Raw genomic sequence first — 21,354 nt, 5'->3', positions numbered from 1 at the left:
ATCACACATCAAGGGCTGAGATACCCAACTCAGCTGATACTGCAGACAGGATAGGATTAGATACACAGCTCAGCAGGCAGTATCACACAGGATAGGATTAGATACACAGCTCAGCAGACAGTATCACACAGGAGGATTAGATACACAGCTCAGCAACTGTATCACACAGGAGAGGATTAGATACACAGCTCAGCAGTCAGTATCACACAGGATAGGATTAGATACACAGCTCAGCAGACAGTATCACACAGGATAGGATTAGATACACAGCTCAGCAGACAGTATCACACAGGAGAGGATTAGATACACAGCTCAGCAGACAGTATCACACAGGAGAGGATTAGATACACATCTCAGCAGACAGTATCACACAGGATAGGATTAGATACACAGCTCAGCAGACAGTATCACACAGGATAGGATTAGATACACAGCTCAGCAGACAGTATCACACAGGATAGGATTAGATACACATCTCAGCAGACAGTATCACACAGGACAGAATTAGATACACAGCTCAGCAGACAGTATCACACAGGAGAGGATTAGATACACAGCTCAGCAGACAGTATCACACAGGAGGATTAGATACACAGCTCAGCAGACAGTATCACACAGGATAGGATTAGATACACAGCTCAGCAGACAGTATCACACAGGATAGGATTAGATACACAGCTCAGCAGTCATATCACACAGGATAGGATTAGATACACAGATCAGCAGACAGTATCACACAGGATAGGATTAGATACACAGCTCAGCAGACTGTATCACACAGGATAGGATTAGATACACAGCTCAGCAGACAGTATCACACAGGAGAGGATTAGATACACAGCTCAGCAGACAGTATCACACAGGATAGGATTAGATACATCAGCTCAGCAGACTGTATCACACAGGAGAGGATTAGATACACAGCTCAGCAGACAGTATCACACAGGATAGGATTAGATACACAGCTCAGCAGACAGTATCACACAGGATAGGATTAGATACACAGCTCAGCAGACAGTATCACACAGGATAGGATTAGATACACAGCTCAGCAGACAGTATCACACAGGATAGGATTAGATACACAGCTCAGCAGACAGTATCACACAGGATAGGATTAGATACACAGCTCAGCAGACAGTATCACACAGGATAGGATTAGATACACAGCTCAGCAGACAGTATCACACAGGATAGGATTAGATACACAGCTCAGCAGACAGTATCACACAGGATAGGATTAGATACACAGCTCAGCAGACAGTATCACACAGGATAGGATTAGATACAGCAGCTCAGCAGAGACTGTATCACACAGAGAGGATTAGATACACAAGCTCAGCAGACAGTATCACACAGGATAGGATTAGATACACAGCTCAGCAGACAGTATCACACAGGAAGGAATTAGATACACAGCTCAGCAGGCAGTATCACACAGGATAGGATTAGATACACAGCTCAGCAGACAGTATTACACATAGGATTAGATACACAGCTCAGCAGACAGTATCACACAGGATAGGATTAGATACACAGCTCAGCAGACAGTATCACACAGGATAGGATTAGATACACAGCTCAGCAGACAGTATCACACAGGATAGGATTAGATACATAGCACAGCTGACAATAACATGATAAGCAGGACCGGATGAGATAGATGACGGTATCACGCAGGCGATGCTTAGATACAGGGACTCTTTATGACACTGGAGCTGGTTTAGTTCAGTCTTCTCATTATTAGATTGTCAGCTCTTGCGGTGATATTAGATGTGTATCTGCGCTCTGCCCACACGCCCTGCTACCCGTGAACATGGCAGCCGTCCCAGCGCCCAGATGGTTCCCGGCTTGTTCTGGAAAAGGAGCCCATTAGCCTGGAGGCCGGCGGCTGCTGGACAGCTTGTAAACTGCTGACTGCTCCGCGCAGGGACCAGGAGAGGACACAAGTGCCCCCCCCCCCCCCAGGGATTTCACCATTTTAGCAATGGACATTCTTTTTACTGCAAGAATACTTGGAGACATTGAGGCTACAGGGTGTGTATATTTTTGCAACCATTGTTCTTCCATTGCTCCAATACAAATTATTTCTACTGCCATTATGTGTATCCATGGTAACAGTCTACAACCCAGTGCAGCCAGGAGGAGTATAAATCCGCCAAATGTAGTGACTCCTCCCCTCAAACGATGGAAGAAAGTTGCAGAGCATCACAAATGGACCTCCCGACCAATCCGGATGCACCAGCCGCGATAGGACCTCCGATCCACAGCAGTCCCAGGAACAGTAGTAGATGGAGTGCACACACAGAGATACAATGTTAGCCTTTATCAAGTATACAGATAGAAGAAAGTGGGCAATGATATATATACACCAGAGTGGCCGCTCCTGTGACCTAGTGAAGCCAATCAAATCCACACGTGTAACAATTATTATGGTCTGAGCGCCGATCAGGCCGTCTATGGTTAATGATACAGACAACGTGTCCCTGATGTCCCATTGCCTCCGCCATGTTAATATCCCGAGTCGGCGTCTCAACAAACCTATTGCGCAGGTCAGTGATGACGTTTTGATGCGGGCGTGCCGCCGTCAAAGAAATCAAAGATGCAGCCGCATCTAATTCCGTAGCTACACCACATACAGCCAATTAACGCCACATGCGTGGCGCGTCATCGGCACACGTGACCGTCACATGACCAGCGAAAGGTCCTAGATCCACCTTAACATGTCCTCCCCAAGATACCTATTGTGTCTGGCAGGGGATCTATCTTCAGCCATATTGCCATATTTTTGGGCAGACTGCTCCGGGTCCACGCCACCTCCGCTCCCTCCTGTGTCAGGGACACGGGACACTTTCTAACTCTACCAGCCACTTTTATCTGCTGAGCTTTGATGTGGTGTCTCTGTACACGTCCATTATGCATGACTATGGATTAAATGTCGTCGATGTGGCCCTGGCCGGCGCGGGACTCACTCCTGATGCGCGCCGTTTTGTCCTCGACCTCCTGGAGTTGGTCCCTAAGAGGAATTCTTTTCTCTTTGGCAACACCTTTTACCAACAGATACTCGGTGTGGCCATGGGGTCCAATGTGGTGCCAACTTATGCCAATATCTTCATGGCGGAGGTCGAGGACAAACTGGTACACGCATCACAATTTCATCAGTGGGTCCTGTGCTGGTGGCGCTACATCGATGAGTGGCTCGATGGACTCCTTGAATGAGTTCCACCAACACCTCAACAATGGGGTACCCGGACTTCAGTTCACTGTGACGGCCTCTTGATGTCGGGCTGTAGCTGGAGGGAGGCGAGCTAAAAACGGATTTGTACAAGAAGCCGACAGAGAGGAACAATCTCCTAAGACACGACAGTAACCGTCCACGCCGCGTGCTGGACTCCTTACCGTGGAGTCAGATGCTGCGCGTGAGGCGAGTTCATGAACCGCATTGACGAGATGTGCAATACATTGTCCAACAGAAGATATCCAGGCGGGTGGCTGCACTGCTCGCGGACCTGGGTCTCCTTGGCTGACAGAGCGTCCACCTTTCAAGCCTCCCCTAGGAGAATGGATGTGGGACGTATCCCGTTTGTAACCCTGTATGGCAATCACAGATTCTGAGAAGGGGTGGCACATCTTACACAGGGGCCGACCTACAGTTAGTGAATTTGACAAGCCGCCATTGATGGCATACAAGCGGGCACCAATCTGCATGACAAGCTTATTAAGACCGACATAGGTGACGTCAGCAGAGGGTCAGACCTATCTGAAGCCCAGAAAGACAGGGAATTTCCCATGTTTGGGTTGCTGTAGTTGTGGGAGCATTACCCGTGCCGGTCTCGGTTTGTCATCGACATGATCGTTTGCCCCTGCAGTGGGATCTACGTGGGAGAGACGACCATGGAGATCAGGGAGCGCATCGACAACACACAAATATAAGGAAACAAAGGACAGACGAGCCGGTGGCTGAACATTTCATGGATTGTGGACTCTGTCAGCCAACTGAGATCCTGGGTCATCGACTCTGTTCAGGTTCCCAAGAGAGGTGGGGATAGGGAACGTATGTTGAGGAAGAAAGAGTTAAAATAGATCTTTACATTACAGCCCCAGGGACTCCACATTGAATTTAATGTACACAGTGCAGACGGGTAGAACAGTCTCATGTATTGTCGTCCGATTCAGTATATTCTGTTTTTACATGGTACTTTAAGGGATACTTTTTTACACCTTTTTTGCACTTAAATCATCTGTCCCCTTCGGGATACAGTATTTTATGTTCACTTGCTCCATATATATATATACCGATACTCATTGTTCCATCCATTGCCTTTCCTTTAAGCCGATGTCAGGTGACAATTTGATTATATTCCATCCATCATAAGGTCTGTAGGGATCTGAAAGTAACCGCTATCCGCAGTTCATCAGATCATTTATCCAACCTCCTAGATACCATTAGATATGAGTTGGGCCCCATCTACATAGCAGTGGTTGGAGACAATAGATCTATATAGGATTTATAGGCTTTCTTTATGTTAAGGTGGATCTAGGACCTTTCGCTGGTCATGTGACTTGATATGCGAGCGTTAATTGGCTGTATGTGGTGTAACTACGGAATTAGATGCGGCTGCATCTTTGATTTCTTTCATGGCGGAACGCCCACATCAAAACGTCATCACTGACCTGCGCAATAGGTTTGTTGAGACGCCGACTCGGGATATTAACATGGCGGAGGCAATGGGACATCAGGGACACGTTGTCTGTATCATTAACCATAGACGGCCTGATCGGAGCTCAGACCATAATAATTGTTACACGTGTGGATTTGATTGAGCCCTCAGCTGATTGGCTTCACTAGGTCACAGGAGCGGCCACTCTGGTGTATATATATATATCATTGCCCACTTTCTTCTATCTGTATACTTGATAAAGGCTACTGCATAGCCGAAACATTGTATCTCTGTGTGTGCACTCTTGGTTCCTAATAAATACATGCTGCTGGGAGCCTTTCTGCCATCTACTACCATCCCTCCAAGACGTCGTCACAAACCTAACATGAGCTGATGTCAGGCAGCCCACCGAGGAGCTGCCCCAGCAGAATAGTGAGTGCAGCTCTGGAGTATTGTACAGGATGTAACTCAGGATCAGTACAGGATAAGTAATGTATGTACACAGTGACTGCACCAGCAGAATAGTGAGTGCAGCTCTGGAGTATAGTACAGGATGTAACTCAGGATCAGTACAGGATAAGTAATGTATGTACACAGTGACTGCACCAGCAGAATAGTGAGTGCAGCTCTGGAGTATAATACAGGATGTAACTCAGGATCAGTACAGGATAAGTAATGTATGTACACAGTGACTGCACCAGCAGAATAGTGAGTGCAGCTCTGGAGTATAATACAGGATGTAACTCAGGATCAGTACAGGATAAGTAATGTATGTACACAGTGACTGCACCAGCAGAATAGTGAGTGCAGCTCTGGAGTATAATACAGGATGTAACTCAGGATCAGTACAGGATAAGTAATGTATGTGCACAGTGACTGCACCAGCAGAATAGTGAGTGCAGCTCTGGAGTATAATACAGGATGTAACTCAGGATCAGTACAGGATAAGTAATGTATGTACACAGTGACTGCACCAGCAGAATAGGGAGTGCAGCTCTGGAGTATAATACAGGATGTAACTCAGGATCAGTACAGGATAAGTAATGTATGTACACAGTGACTGCACCAGCAGAATAGTGAGTGCAGCTCTGGAGTATAATACAGGATGTAACTCAGGATCAGTACAGGATAAGTAATGTATGTGCACAGTGACTGCACCAGCAGAATAGTGAGTGCAGCTCTGGAGTATAATACAGGATGTAACTCAGGATCAGTACAGGATAAGTAATGTATGTACACAGTGACTGCACCAGCAGAATAGGGAGTGCAGCTCTGGAGTATAATACAGGATGTAACTCAGGATCAGTACAGGATAAGTAATGTATGTACACAGTGACTGCACCAGCAGAATATTGAGTGCAGCTCTGGAGTATAATACAGGATGTAACTCAGGATCAGTACAGGATAAGTAATGTATGTACACAGTGACTGCACCAGCAGAATAGTGAGTGCAGCTCTGGAGGATAATACAGGATGTAACTCAGGATCAGTACAGGATAAGTAATGTATGTACACAGTGACTGCACCAGCAGAATAGTGAGTGCAGCTCTGGAGTATAATACAGGATGTAACTCAGGATCAGTACAGGATAAGTAATGTATGTACACAGTGACTTCACCAGCAGAATAGTGAGTGCAGCTCTGGAGGATAATACAGGATGTAACTCAGGATCAGTACAGGATAAGTAATGTATGTACACAGTGACTGCACCAGCAGAATAGTGAGTGCAGCTCTGGAGTATAATACAGGATGTAACTCAGGATCAGTACAGGATAAGTAATGTATGTATACAGTGACTGCCCCAGCAGAATAGTGAGTGCAGCTCTGGAGTATAATACAGGATGTAACTCAGGATCAGTACAGGATAAGTAATGTATGTACACAGTGACTGCACCAGCAGAATAGTGAGTGCAGCTCTGGAGTATAATACAGGATGTAACTCAGGATCAGTACAGGATAAGTAATGTATGTACACAGTGACTGCACCAGCAGAATAGGGAGTGCAGCTCTGGAGTATAATACAGGATGTAACTCAGGATCAGTACAGGATAAGTAATGTATATACACAGTGACTGCACCAGCAGAATAGTGAGTGCAGCTCTGGAGTATAATACAGGATGTAACTCAGGATCAGTACAGGATAAGTAATGTATGTACACAGTGACTGCACCAGCAGAATAGTGAGTGCAGCTCTGGAGTATAATACAGGATGTAACTCAGGATCAGTACAGGATAAGTAATGTATGTATTCAGTGACTGCACCAGCAGAATAGTGAGTGCAGCTCTGGAGTATAATACAGGATGTAACTCAGGATCAGTACAGGATAAGTAATGTATGTACACAGTGACTGCACCAGCAGAATAGTGAGTGCAGCTCTGGAGGATGTAACTCAGGATAAAGGATTTTAAAGGGATTGTCTCATCTTGCTGTTACTAAGGCGAGATGAGACTTGGTCCTGACCACCAGTCGGCTGGGAAACAGTGGAGCATGCAGATGTTTGCGCTTTCAGTAACTCCCTATTTATAGAGATGTTCTCCTTTAAATCTTCCCCGGTTTCTCCCTTCACTGCAGCCCGTCACCGTAGCGTCATATAGATCCTCATGTTCTGCAGAAACTCAATTATTTGCTCTGTACCCTGTAATAACCGGCTCTGGACACAATGGCGTGCGCCAAGCTGTGAGCCGCCCCCTCGCCAGTGCCGGGGTAGAGTATAAATAATTGACGTAGCAGATGGTAATGAAGGTGTAATTTGTTTCCTTGCATCGTGATGTGGATCCGGCGGCGCGGGTGACGGCATTGAAAAGGATTTTCATCTCTGTCAGAGATCAATATTGTCATTACGTTCTCAGATAAGTCGCGTCTGTTGCGCCGGGGCGACCGCTCACGTGCGTGATTTGTTATTTAAATGCTTTGCCAGTCAATCTGCACAGCGAGGATCCTGCGGAGACTGAGATGGATTTCGTGCGTCTGTGTAGGTCATGTTGTCGAGGTCTGGGTCCCGTGTGCGATCACACGCGTGTGCTATATCGTTTTCTTAGCCTTTTGTCATTCCATTTATCTTTCAGTTTTCTGTTCAATATTTATAGATGTGGAAACTATCAACAAGTAGGTTATCAGCCACTGATGGAGTCTGTTACCAGGACTCCCTGCAGCTCAGCATTTCATCAATCGTCCAAGTTAAATGCCAACTAGCTGCATTGGGTGTTGAAGGGCAAAACGACTTCTCCCTGGAAACAGTCACCATTCCTGTGGGCGGCAGCAGCAGCTCACGTTACCTCGCCGATCAATACTAACAATGATTGCACTCTTAAAAAGCAGCAATAGACGAAAAGGAATGTATATTGCTGCCTGGAAACCATCAGCAAGCAGCTACTGATGGACATCGTGGCCACAGCTCGGCCGTAGGCATCCTCAGAATCTGCACATGATAGATGCTCTGGCCACATAGATTATGGCAGTTTGCTTCTGGCCAGTCATGTGATACTTGGCGGGGGTACGCGGTGTGACGGTCTCTGTGTATTTCCTAGGTCTGGCAGTGCGGGGGCAGCGTCGAGGTTCTCCCCTGTTCTAGAATAGCCCACATCGAGAGGGCCCACAAGCCGTATACGGAGGACCTCACCGCCCACGTCCGGAGGAACGCCCTGCGGGTGGCGGAGGTCTGGATGGACGAGTTTAAGAGTCATGTGTACATGGCCTGGAACATACCGCAAGAGGTAAGTGCCCCCAGAAAATGGGCTGCCGACCCCCTGATCAGAAATGGACATTATTACCAGGAGTTTATATAAAATCCCCAGATCAAAATGGGGCAACCTGCTGGGGCACACACCGCACCACCCAGGACAGGTGGGTGCCCCCCATCACCAAACGAAGGGTCTCCACCACCACCACCCAGGACAGGAGGGTTCCCCCCATCACCACCCAGGACAGGAGGGCCCCCCCATCACCACCACCCAGGACAGGAGGGCCCCCCCATCACCACCACCCTGGACAGGAGGGCCCCCCCATCACCACCACCCAGGACAGATGGGTGCCCCCCCATCACCAAACGAAGGGTCTCCACCATCACCACCACCACCCAGGACAGGAGGGCCCCCCCCATCACCACCCAGGACAGGAGGCCCCCCCCCATCACCACCCAGGACAGGAGGGTCCCCCTCATCACCACCACCACCCAGGACAGGAGGGCCCCCCCCATCACCACCCAGGACAGGAGGCCCCCCCCCATCACCACCCAGGACAGGAGGGTCCCCCCCATCACCACCACCACCCTGGACAGGAGGGCCCCCCCATCACCACCACCACCCAGGACAGGAGGGTCCCCCCCATCACCACCCAGGACAGGAGGGTCCCCCCCATCACCACCACCACCCTGGACAGGAGGGTCCCCCCCATCACCACCACCACCCTGGACAGGAGGGCCCCCCATCACCACCACCACCCAGGACAGGAGGGTCCCCCCATCACCACCACCACTCAGGACAGGAGGGTCCATCCCCCATCACCAAAGGAGGGTCTCCCCCTCCGCCATCACCACGAGGACAGGAGGGTCTCCCCCATCACCACCACCCAGGACAGGAGGGCCCCCCCCCCCCCATCACCACCAACACCCAGGGCAGGAGGGTCCCCCCCATCACCACCACCACCCAGGACAGGAGGGTCCCCCTCCCCCATCACCACCCAGGACAGGAGGGTCCCCCCCCCCCCCTCACCACCAACACCCAGGGCAGGAGGGTCTCCCCCATCACCACCACCACCCAGGACAGGAGGGTCCCCTTCCCCCATCACCACCCAGGACAGGAGGGTCTCTCCCCATCTCCACCCCTATACCGAGGGGCAGAAGACGCCATCATCCCGAGCAGGACCATGTTGCGTCCCACCCATTTCACAGCAGAGTCCTGCACTTCTCTGTGGAGCCTCCGGGGGGCTCTGCTGATGGGAGATATTTTCCACAGAATCTGTGATTTCCTTAAGGCTCAGTTCAGACCTGAGTGTTCTGAAAGGAGCGCTCTGTATGCGCGATTGTACGGGCGTTTACAATCGCGCATACAGAGACAAGCGTACACACAGTGTCGCGCGTTCCCGAAAGTCTATGTACGGGAACGCGCGACAAGCGCCCAAAAAAACGCTCCTGTACTTGTTTGAGCGTCGGGCGTTTTATATCGCGATCGTACGCGCTGTAAAACGCCCAGGTGAGAACCATTCCCATAGGGAAGCATTGGTTTCTCCTTGTTGAGCGTTTTACAGCGCGTAGGAACGCGCTGTAAAACGCTCAGGTCTGAACTGAGCCTAAAGGAAAAGAAACAATTTAATTGAAGGCGCTGACTCCACAGTGCACTGCAGGACCGCCAAGCGGAGTATACGCTTTTACAGTGGGACCCCATGGGTGACTGTAGTGGGATACGCTGGGTAACTCAAATGGAGGCTGAAAACGTAACATGGATGAGGGATAATTCTTGTGGGACTTGGGGGGTAAAAACCTAACATTTTCTTAGAAACCGCAGCCCGGCGACTGCTGAGTGATTCATGCTGGTAACAATGTATCACCTCTGATGTTCCGGTTGTCACGGCGCTGCTCGCATCCAATCGCCTCTCCTCGCTGATGATTATGGCAGCCGCAGGGCCTGGCGCTCACTCCTCCGCTTTCTCTCCCCGCAGGACCCCGGCATCGACATCGGTGACATTTCTGAGAGGAAAGCCCTGAGGAAGCGGCTGCAGTGTAAGACCTTCCGCTGGTATCTCGTCACAGTGTATCCGGAAATGAGAACCTACTCTGACAACATCGCCTACGGCGTGGTGAGTGGCGGCCGACTCGGCACATCCTCTACTGATAGCGGCAGCACAAAAACATGTAGCGCCCTCCACATTAGAAGATTGGAGTATTTTCTGGGGGATTTAAAGGGCCGGTACTCAGTCACCAGTGTATGATATAATTTAATTTCTTGTACCTCCTGTTTCCATTCCTCACCATTTTCAAGATCTCTGCTTACTCACGGTGAATGGGAACTTTCTTCTTTACATCCAAGGACTGAAAGTCTATCCAGACCGAATACTTCACAGCTGATGGTTTGTTACAGTTGTATCCAGCACTGCTGCTGATTATATCTTTGGAGCATTGTTTAGATTGGGTACATTTGTAACAAACGCTCAGCTGTGAGAAGTTTTACATCCCCCCAATTCACTGACAGCAAGCAGAGGTATTGAAAAGGGCGAGGAATTGAAACACAGTCTATTGGAAAGTATTTTTTATATGGTGATTTATTCATATTTAAATGGAAAACCCCCTGGGGAAACCATCATCAAGGACAAGTGATGATCTGATCGACCTGCCCAGTAACGCGTATCTACAGTACGACTCCGCGCTGAAGTTGTGACCACAGTCAGAGAAATCTCTGCAGCGAAAGCCCCAGTAATGCTCTCTCATGTAGACATGTCAGAAAATGGTGCAATTCCCCTTTAAGGATCAGTCACATGACCTTAGTATTGTGGAAATGTAAGGTTACTGTATCTTTTTGGTCACATGATTGAACGCAGCGCCTTAAGGTGGAGAACTCAAAATGCGCTGCTTAGAGCCAGATCCTCAGTTTACAAGCAGAAGGTTTGTAATCTGTGTCCGGCTGGAGGACGGCTTTAATCCTCTGCGCTGCGTTCACGGCCCAATACTGTCGCGTGACCTTCGTACAGGCCGCCACTTCAGAATAATCCAGACAGGAACCAGAATTAATGGGGAAACGCCAGAAGACAAATGTACTCCGTGGACGATTTACTTCTTGCAGCTACAACAGAGCCTCTCGGGGGGTCATCCGGCTTTACGGACCCTGAAGGCAACGAAACCCGAGTTTAGCTAGGGGTTAAACATTTGCCCCCCACCCCAACTTCTTCTGTCTCGCATTACTGCTTGTGTGTTTGTCTTTACTGTCGTTCTGGCATTCTATTCTCTAGAAAGCTCACTTTCTAGATCTTGCCAATCAAGAACATTGCCAACTTCCCATTATATTCAGACGGAATCCTGTTGAGACCAGGATTTCCTTTACATTCATGAAAGTTGTTGTTTTGCAATAACTGAAGAGCCACAGGTTGTCAGTGCATGCTGGGAGTTGTAGTGTGCAACACATGGAGAGCCACAAGTTGTCAGTGCATGCTGGGAGTTGTAGTGTGCAACACATGGAGAGCCACAAGTTGTCAGTGCATGCTGGGAGTTGTAGTGTGCAACACATGGAGAGCCACAAGTTGTCAGTGCATGCTGGGAGTTGTAGTGTGCAACACATGGAGAGCCACAAGTTGTCAGTGCATGCTGGGAGTTGTAGTGTGCAACACATGGAGAGCCACAAGTTGTCAGTGCATGCTGGGAGTTGTAGTGTGCAACACATGGAGAGCCACAAGTTGTCAGTGCATGCTGGGAGTTGTAGTGTGCAACACATGAAGAGCCACAAGTTGTCAGTGCATGCTGGGAGTTGTAGTGTGCAACACATGGAGAGCCACAAGTTGTCAGTGCATGCTGGGAGTTGTAGTGTGCAACACATGGAGAGCCACAAGTTGTCAGTGCATGTTAGGAGTTGTAGCTTTGTAACAGGGTGGGAGGTGGATAAGTCGGGCAGCAGAGTTGAGGATAGATTGGAGGGGTGCGAGATGGGAGGCCACAGAGGAGAGTGTTGCAGTAGTCTAGGCGGGAGATGATGAGGGCATGTACCAGCATTTTCACAGATTCAAAGTTGAGGAAAGCGCAGATTTGAGAGAGATTTTAGAGTTGGAGGCGGCAGGTGGTGGAAAGGGCTTGGATGTGCGGTCGGAAGGAGAGGACAGAATCCAAGGTCACTCCAAGACAGCGGACTTTGTTGACCAGGGAGAGTGTGCAGCCATTGATCGTGATAGATAGGTCGGGGGGGGGGGGGGGGGGGGGGTGAGCAAGATGGGGGAAAGATGATGAATAGATAGGCATTGTGGGATTCTGGATAATAAGGTGGTGATGTCTGGACCAGAGAGGTAGATGTGTGTGTCGTCAGCATATGGCCACATGCACACGACCGTTCCGTTTTTTGCGATCCGCAAAACACGGAAGCCGCCCATGTGCCTTCTGCAATTTGCGGAACGGAACAGGTGGCTCATAGAAATGCCTATTCTTGTCCACAAAACGGACAAAAATAGGACATGTTATATTTTTTTTGCGGGGGTACGTAACGGAGCAACGGATGCGGACAGCACACGGAATACTGCCCCCATCTTTTGCAGCCCCATTGAAGTTAATGTGTCCGCATCCAAGCCGCAAAAACTGCGGCTCGGATGCGGACCAGAACAATGGTCGTGTGCATGAGGCCTAAAAGTAATACTGAAAGCCATGGGACTCTATGAGCTGTCCCAGGCCGAGGGTGTAGATAGAGAAGAGCAGGGGTCCTAGGACAGAGCCTTGAGGGACACCAACATACAGGGATGAGACAAGGAGGCGGTGTGAGACGCTAAAAGGAGGACAGAGTAATGTAGAAGGCAGAGGACAGGTCAAGGAGGACAGAGTAATGTAGAAGGCAGAGGACAGGTCAAGGAGGACAGAGTAATGTAGAAGGCAGAGGACAGGTCAAGGAGGACAGAGTAATGTAGAAGGCAGAGGACAGGTCAAGGAGGACAGAGTAATGTAGAAGGCAGAGGACAGGTCAAGGAGGACAGAGCCTTGAGGGACACCAACACAGAGGGATGAGACAAGGAGGTGGTGTGAGACGCTAAACGTCCGGTCTGTGAGGTATGAGGTGATCCAGGAGAGGGCCAGGTCCGTGATGCCAAGAGATGAGAGTTTGCCTTTGACAGCGTCGACCACTCCCTTCTCTTACAGAGGACGGGTCGAGGAGGAGGACAGAGTAATGTAGAAGGCAGAGGACAGGTCAAGGAGGGCAGAGTAATGTAGAAGGCAGAGGACAGGTCAAGGAGGAGGAGGACAGTGACATGTAGAAGGCAGAGGACAGGTCAAGGAGGAGGACAGAGTAATGTAGAAGGCAGAGGACAGGTCAAGGAGGAGGAGGACAGTGACATGTAGAAGGCAGAGGACAGGTCAAGGAGGAGGACAGAGTAATGTAGAAGGCAGAGGACAGGTCAAGGAGGAGGATAGTGTAGTGTTTGGCTTTGGCCATTAGCAGGTCGTTGGTGACTTTGGTAAGGGCAGTTTCCGTTAAGTGGTGGGGTCGGAAGCTGGCTTAAGAGGGAGCAGGAGGAGAGGACAGTTCAGAGTGGACATGTTGTTCGTAGCTTTGAGGCAAATGGGAGAAGTGATATGGGGTGATAACTGGACAAAGAAGATGGGTCAAGTGAAGGCTTTTTGAGGATGGGTGTAATGGTAGCATGTTTAAAACCAGAGGGGAAGACACTGGAGGTTAGTGATGGGTTGAAGAGATGGGATAAACTCTGTGGTGAGGTTAGGGATGAGGTGGGATCGGGTCAAGTGCACAGGTGGTGAGATGTGATCTGGAGAGTTTATCTTCTGTAATGGTGGAGAAGAGGACCGAGCAGTTGTGTGGAGGTTCTGTGGGGACTGCGCTGAAGCTTTCTCTGATGTTGACTATCTTTTGTTTGAAGTATGTGGCTAAGTCCTCGGCTGAGAGGAGAGGGTGGGGGCGCTGGAGGACGGAGAAGGGAGGTAAGTGTTAAATAGCGGTTTATGGTTGTGGGCCAGGGAAGATGTGAGAGACGTGGAGTCGCCTGAGAGTAAGGACTTGAAGTTGAGGAGGGCTTTCTTGTGTGCGGTGAAGAGCTCCTTAGAGATTTCTTCCATCTCCGCTCAGCTGCCCTGGATGTTTGGCCGCCAGCCCCTCCCCCACACTTACCCCATAGTCTCTGCTCGTCACTTGCTGTGCGCACGGTTACAGCACAAGGTCAGCGTGTCACCCCGGAGCGGGCGTGCGGCAATCATGTATCACATTAAAGTCACAACGAGTTTGTTAATCGGATGGGACAATAAATATCTTCTCTTTGCTCGGAGGAGCAGATCCAATTTCTCACTCCACTTTGTCTTTGATTAATATGTCATTTTATCCCAATGTGAGAGGCGGCGGCGGCCCCTGGCATCCGCCTCCTACGTGACCCTGGTGCTGATTGTGCGCCCCGGGACCGTCCGATTGGATGCATATTGTGCAGAACACAACATTTTTTCCACATTCTTTTTCTTATGGACCCCAATGGATGGAAATGTAATTGCCACAAGACGTAATTTAACCCCTTCCCGCACATTCCCGCACCAAAATGTGTCTTTGCCCACCCTGGTGATGATGCAAGCCCCTGACCCCATATCATGCAGAGCGTTATCCCCGGGATCAGGTAGGTGGAACCTTTGGGGGAGGGCCGCGCGTCTTCCCTCAGCTTACACCTGGACGGTCCGTTTAAGGCTGGGTTCACACACTGCAGTTTTTTTTGCTTTGTTTGCTTTTGAAATGCAGGGAAAATTAAAAAAACTAATTTTACTGCAAATTGCTGCGCTCACGTAACGCAGTAGTTGTCTGCACATGGCCAATAACGGGATCAGAGAACCGCCGTAAAAACATGAGCGGCTGCAAATGCAGTTTCTCGGCATGTGAACTCCGCCTAGGAGACCCCTGCAAGTGTATGTATCTGCTGTAAAGTTGAATTGCTCGCACCCCAGAGGGCGACGATGGCCCAGACCGGGTGCTGCCCTCACAGCTGAATGTTTGTCACATTGTAGACAGTCTTCGCTTTTACAGGCACTGATACATTGTGACAAGCCCGTCAGCTGTAGGCAGTGCAAGGTCTGAATAATATGGAGAGATTCGGGCGGCGCGGTCTGGGGCGGTTTTTGTAGCCTCAGGTTTACATCAACCACATTTCCCCCTCAGATCTTTCACGTTTATCATTTTTGGTTTTCAGCTGCAGAACTCCCTGAAGACAGACCTGTGCCTTGACCAGGGGCCGGACACGGACAACATCCCCATCATGTACATCTGCCACGGACTCACTCCACAGGTTCGTTACTTCGTTGGTTATGAATGTCTGACCTCAGATGTAATGCTTCTGGATGCCCTGCGGGGGCAGTGTTTCCCTTCTCCTGGGGTGTGCATGCGCTCTGGGGGAGGAGACATGAGCCGGGCCCTTTCTTGGGCCCTTTGCAGCTACCTATACAGCCTTGGCAAAACATAAGATGCTGAAACTAAAGTGACTTCAACTACAGCCCAGCAGAAAGCCAGCCACAGAGGGTCTCTGACTGCACACGTATCCCTTTAAGAATAGTTACCGCCTGCATTTACTTGTACCGCCAGAAGTTATTATGAATCTAAAAATAAAGCAACTTTTGTGTCTGCAGCTGCTATGCTTGTGTTTCCATGGTTACAGACTACAAACAAACCCTGTGCAGTCTGACGCTGCAGTTGCATCTTGCCATTGCCTGACTCTGGCTGCAGAATTCATGATTTTTCTAGATGTAACTGTAGCGAGTTCTCCTTTATCATTCCAAGATGACTGATGTGTGATTTACAATTTTGCACCATACACCATAGCGTCCCATATAACACAGGACGGGAACGATCCATCGCAACAACCCTTAACTCCAGACCTCAGCCCCTCCCTTTCTCCTTCCAGGCCCCGGCCCCTCCCTTTCTCCTTCCAGGCCCCGACCCTCCCTTTCTCCTTCCATGCCCCGGCCCCTCCCTTTCTCCTTCCATGCCCCGGCCCCTCCCTTTCTCCTTCCAGGCCCCGACTTCTCCCTTTCTCCTTCCAGGCCCCGACTTCTCCCTTTCTCCTTCCAGGCCCCGGCCCCTCCCTTTCTCCTTCCATGCCCCGGCCCCTCCCTTTCTCCTTCCAGGCCCCGACTTCTCCCTTTCTCCTTCCAGGCCCCGGCCCCTCCCTTTCTCCTTCCCGGCCCCGGCCCCTCCCTTTCTCCTTCCAGGCCCCGGCCCCTCCCTTTCTCCTTCCAGGCCCCGGCCCCCCCCTTTCTCCTTCCATGCCCCGGCCCCTCCCTTTCTCCTTCCAGGCCCCACCCTTTCTCCTTCCAGGTCCCGGCCCCTCCCTTTCTCCTTCCATGCCCCGGCCCCTCCCTTTCTCCTTCCATGCCCCGGCCCCTCCCTTTCTCCTTCCATGCCCCGGCCCCTCCCTTTCTCCTTCCAGGCCCCGGCCCCTCCCTTTCTCCTTCCAGGTTCCGGCCCCTCCCTTTCTCCTTCCAGGCCCCGGCCCCTCCCTTTCTCCTTCCAGGCCCCGGCCCCTCCCTTTCTCCTTCCATGCCCCGGCCCCTCCCTTTCTCCTTCCATGCCCCGGCCCCTCCCTTTCTCCTTCCAGGCCCCGGCCCCTCCCTTTCTCCTTCCATGCCCCGGCCCCTCCCTTTCTCCTTCCAGGCCCCGACTTCTCCCTTTCTCCTTCCAGGCCCCGGCCCCTCCCTTTCTCCTTCCAGGCCCCGGCCCCTCCCTTTCTCCTTCCAGGCCCCGGCCCCTCCCTTTCTCCTTCCAGGCCCCGGCCCCTCCCTTTCTCCTTCCATGCCCCGGCCCCTCCCTTTCTCCTTCCAGGCCCCACCCTTTCTCCTTCCAGGTCCCGGCCCCTCCCTTTCTCCTTCCATGCCCCGGCCCCTCCCTTTCTCCTTCCATGCCCCGGCCCCTCCCTTTCTCCTTCCAGGCCCCGGCCCCTCCCTTTCTCCTTCCAGGTCCCGGCCCCTCCCTTTCTCCTTCCAGGCCCCGGCCCCTCCCTTTCTCCTTCCAGGCCCCGGCCCCTCCCTTTCTCCTTCCATGCCCCGGCCCCTCCCTTTCTCCTTCCAGGCCCCACCCTTTCTCCTTCCAGGTCCCGGCCCCTCCCTTTCTCCTTCCAGGCCCCGACCCTCCCTTTCTCCTTCCATGCCCCGGCCCCTCCCTTTCTCCTTCCAGGCCCCGGCCCCTCCCTTTCTCCTTCCATGCCCCGGCCCCTCCCTTTCTCCTTCCAGGCCCCACCCTTTCTCCTTCCAGGCCCCGGCCCCTCCCTTTCTCCTTCCAGGCCCCGACCCTCCCTTTCTCCTTCCAGGCCCCGACCCTCCCTTTCTCCTTCCATGCCCCGGCCCCTCCCTTTCTCCTTCCAGGCCCCGGGTCCTCCCTTTCTACTTCCAGGCCCCGGACCCTCCCTTTCTCCTTCCAGGCCCCGGCCCCTCCCTTTCTCCTTCCAGGCCCCGGCCCCTCCCTTTCTCCTTCCAGGCCCCGGCCCCTCCCTTTCTCCTTCCAGGCCCCGGCCCCTCCCTTTCTCCTTCCAGGCCCCGGCCCCTCCCTTTCTCCTTCCATGCCCCGGCCCCTCCCTTTCTCCTTCCAGGCCCCACCCTTTCTCCTTCCAGGCCCCGGCCCCTCCCTTTCTCCTTCCAGGCCCCACCCTTTCTCCTTCCAGGCCCCGGCCCCTCCCTTTCTCCTTCCAGGCCCCACCCTTTCTCCTTCCAGGCCCCGGCCCCTCCCTTTCTCCTTCCAGGCCCCGGACCCTCCCTCTCTCCTTCCAGGCCCCGGCCCCTCCCTTTCTCCTTCCAGGCCCCGGACCCTCCCTTTCTCCTTCCATGCCCCGGCCCCTCCCTTTCTCCTTCCAGGCCCCACCCTTTCTCCTTCCAGGCCCCGGCCCCTCCCTTTCTCCTTCCAGGCCCCACCCTTTCTCCTTCCAGGCCCCGGCCCCTCCCTCTCTCCTTCCAGGCCCCGGCCCCTCCCTCTCTCCTTCCAGGCCCCGGCCCCTCCCTTTCTCCTTCCATGCCCCGGCCCCTCCCTTTCTCCTTCCAGGCCCCACCCTTTCTCCTTCCAGGCCCCGGCCCCTCCCTTTCTCCTTCCAGGCCCCACCCTTTCTCCTTCCAGGCCCCGGCCCCTCCCTTTCTCCTTCCAGGCCCCACCCTTTCTCCTTCCAGGCCCCGGCCCCTCCCTCTCTCCTTCCAGGCCCCGGCCCCTCCCTCTCTCCTTCCAGGCCCCGGCCCCTCCCTTTCTCCTTCCAGGCCCCGGCCCCTCCCTTTCTCCTTCCATGCCCCGGCCCCTCCCTTTCTCCTTCCATGCCCCGGCCCCTCCCTTTCTCCTTCCAGGCCCCGGCCCCTCCCTTTCTCCTTCCAGGCCCCGGCCCCTCCCTTTCTCCTTCCAGGCCCCACCCTTTCTCCTTCCAGGCCCCGGCCCCTCCCTTTCTCCTTCCAGTCCCCGGCCCCTCCCTTTCTCCTTCCAGGCCCCGGCCCCTCCCTTTCTCCTTCCAGGCCCCGGACCCTCCCTCTCTCCTTCCAGGCCCCGGCCCCTCCCTTTCTCCTTCCATGCCCCGGCCCCTCCCTTTCTCCTTCCATGCCCCGGCCCCTCCCTTTCTCCTTCCATGCCCCGGCCCCTCCCTTTCTCCTTCCATGCCCCGGCCCCTCCCTTTCTCCTTCCATGCCCCGGCCCCTCCCTTTCTCCTTCCATGCCCCGGCCCCTCCCTTTCTCCTTCCAGGCTCCGGCTTCTCCCTTTCTCCTTCCATGCCCCGGCCCCTCCCTTTCTCCTTCCATGCCCCGGCCCCTCCCTTTCTCCTTCCAGGCCCCGGCTTCTCCCTTTCTCCTTCCAGGCCCCGGACCCTCCCTTTCTCCTTCCAGGCCCCGGCCCCTCCCTTTCTCCTTCCAGGCCCCGGCCCCTCCCTTTCTCCTTCCAGGCCCCGGACCCTCCCTTTCTCCTTCCAGGCCCCGGCTTCTCCCTTTCTCCTTCCAGGCCCCGGACCCTCCCTTTCTCCTTCCAGGCCCCGGCTTCTCCCTTTCTCCTTCCAGGCCCCGGCCCCTCCCTTTCTCCTTCCAGGCCCCGGCCCCTCCCTTTCTCCTTCCAGGCCCCGGACCCTCCCTTTCTCCTTCCAGGCCCCGGCTTCTCCCTTTCTCCTTCCAGGCCCCGGCCCCTCCCTTTCTCCTTCCAGGCCCCGGCCCCTCCCTTTCTCCTTCTAGGCCCCTCCCCCTCCCTTTCTCCTTCCAGGCCCCTCCCTTTCTCCTTCCAGGCCCCTCCCTTTCTCCTTCCAGACCCCTCCCTTTCTCCTTCCAGACCCTCCCTCTTTCCAGCCCCTGGACCCAGACCCCGGCTCCTCCTCCCCTCAGTTATGACAAGTCTCTGGCTTCAGCCGCTTGTGCCGGTCTCTGCAGGATCTCCGTATATCTGAGGGCCGACGTCTCGATGTGAAGGCTGCGGAACAATAGTCGTATTGGTGACAGCCCTGCCCCCGCTGAGCCGCTATTCAAGCAATGGAGCGAAGTAACTGAATAATTGCAGCGTAATGAAAATACCCGCCAGCGGCCATTGTTAGGGATTAGTCCTGTGGAGCCAAGAGTCGGTCCGAGAACAATCACAGGGTTAACGCTGTTCAGCCGCTGACGTCTGATTTGTATCTGAGACCTTCTGCCGACGTTTTAAACCTGCAGGAATTATGGCAGACGGGCACGTAGAGCATGACCCCTGGATTGTGCTTCACGTACAGAACGGCGGCATTCGTGGCAGAGCAGAGAAATCGCGACATTTTATCCCCTGGAAAATGCCTGTAATGTTGTTATTCTCCCGGAATGAAATGAGGCATTTTCCGAGACTGGAGGAACCTTCCGTCCAAAAACGGCGCAAGTTTCATCCCAGTTGTTGGCGCAGTAGTTTCTATGGAAAAAACTGTCAAAGTGTTGAAAATCAGTACTGCGGCAAGTAACAGAATTAATGCTTCCCCCGGTCTGAAAGTGTCCTCCTCATAAATACACTTTACAGGAGGGTATTAGCTCTGAATCTCTGTAGCTGCCCCTTTAAATAATCCACAGTATGAGGCATACAGTTGGGTACAGCCATCGCTCCACCTCCCCCACCGCTGGCCCCACCTCCCGCACCGCTGGCCCCACCTCCCGCACTGCTGGCCCCACCTCCTCCACCGCTGGCTCCACCTCCCCCACCGCTGGCTCCACCTCCCCCACCGCTGGCCCCACCTCCAGCACTGCTGGCTCCACCTCCCCGCACCTCCTCCACAGCTGGCTCCACCTCCCGCACCACTGGCTCCACACCTCCCCCACCGCTGGCTCCACACCTCCCCCACCGCTGGCTCCACACCTCCCCCACCGCTGGCTCCACCTCCCCCGCCGCTGGCTCCACACCTCCCCCACCGCTGGCTCCACCTCCCCCGCCGCTGGCTCCACCTCCCGCACCGCTGGCTCCACCTCCCCCACCGCTGGCCCCACCTCCCGCACTGCTGGCTTCACCTCCCGCACCGCCTCCACCGCTGGCTCCACCTCCCGCACCGCTGGCTCCACTTCCCGCACCGCTGGCACATGGAGGGAAAAATTCTTAAAGGGGAAGCGTTACAAATCGGCAGAGAATCATTGTTTTATGCAGAGCTGTATCTGCCCCAGGATAGGTGAATGGTAGATCTCTGGGGGGCGTGGGACCCGCCACAGATCACCAGAACGGGAAACACGTCCCTTGTCGTCGTCCCCCCCCCCCCATCCTGACTAGAAGGCGCTGGCACTCTGACGCTCCATTCAAAGTCTATGGCACTGACCAAAACAGGAGACGCCCTTCTCTCCCGATCCATGGCAGTCCACGTGGTCTCTGTGGATGGCAGAAATACAGACGTGAAAAACGTGGCGCCAAATCATATCTGCGTTGTCATTTCTTTTAGTCTCCTGCAGGTGACACTATTTGGCCGTGCGGTAACACTCACCACGTGGTCCGCCATATTTGTTTGCGCACTTATCTAGCAGTAACACTCACCTCTGCACGATCAATACGCTCCCTTAAAGGGCCCCCTGTGCGCACAAGAACCTTACTAAA

The 21,354-nt window shown here is 53.2% G+C and overlaps 1 protein-coding gene across 1 annotated transcript in view; it reads left to right on the top strand.

Annotated features, from left to right (window-relative positions):
* The window catches only part of GALNT18 (polypeptide N-acetylgalactosaminyltransferase 18), a 507,876-nt gene that overhangs the window by 462,514 nt on the left and 24,008 nt on the right, over window positions 1-21,354 (top strand). Inside the window, exons 7-9 of the mRNA XM_040410370.1 lie at window positions 8,190-8,375; window positions 10,318-10,455; window positions 15,520-15,615. Coding sequence (XP_040266304.1) covers window positions 8,190-8,375; window positions 10,318-10,455; window positions 15,520-15,615 — 420 coding nt within the window. The remainder of the gene's footprint in view (window positions 1-8,189; window positions 8,376-10,317; window positions 10,456-15,519; window positions 15,616-21,354) is intronic.

The sequence above is a fragment of the Bufo bufo genome, chromosome 10 (genome assembly GCF_905171765.1).
Source record: "Bufo bufo chromosome 10, aBufBuf1.1, whole genome shotgun sequence".
NCBI lineage: Eukaryota > Metazoa > Chordata > Amphibia > Anura > Bufonidae > Bufo > Bufo bufo.
This window is presented reverse-complemented; position numbering and strand designations above follow the sequence as displayed.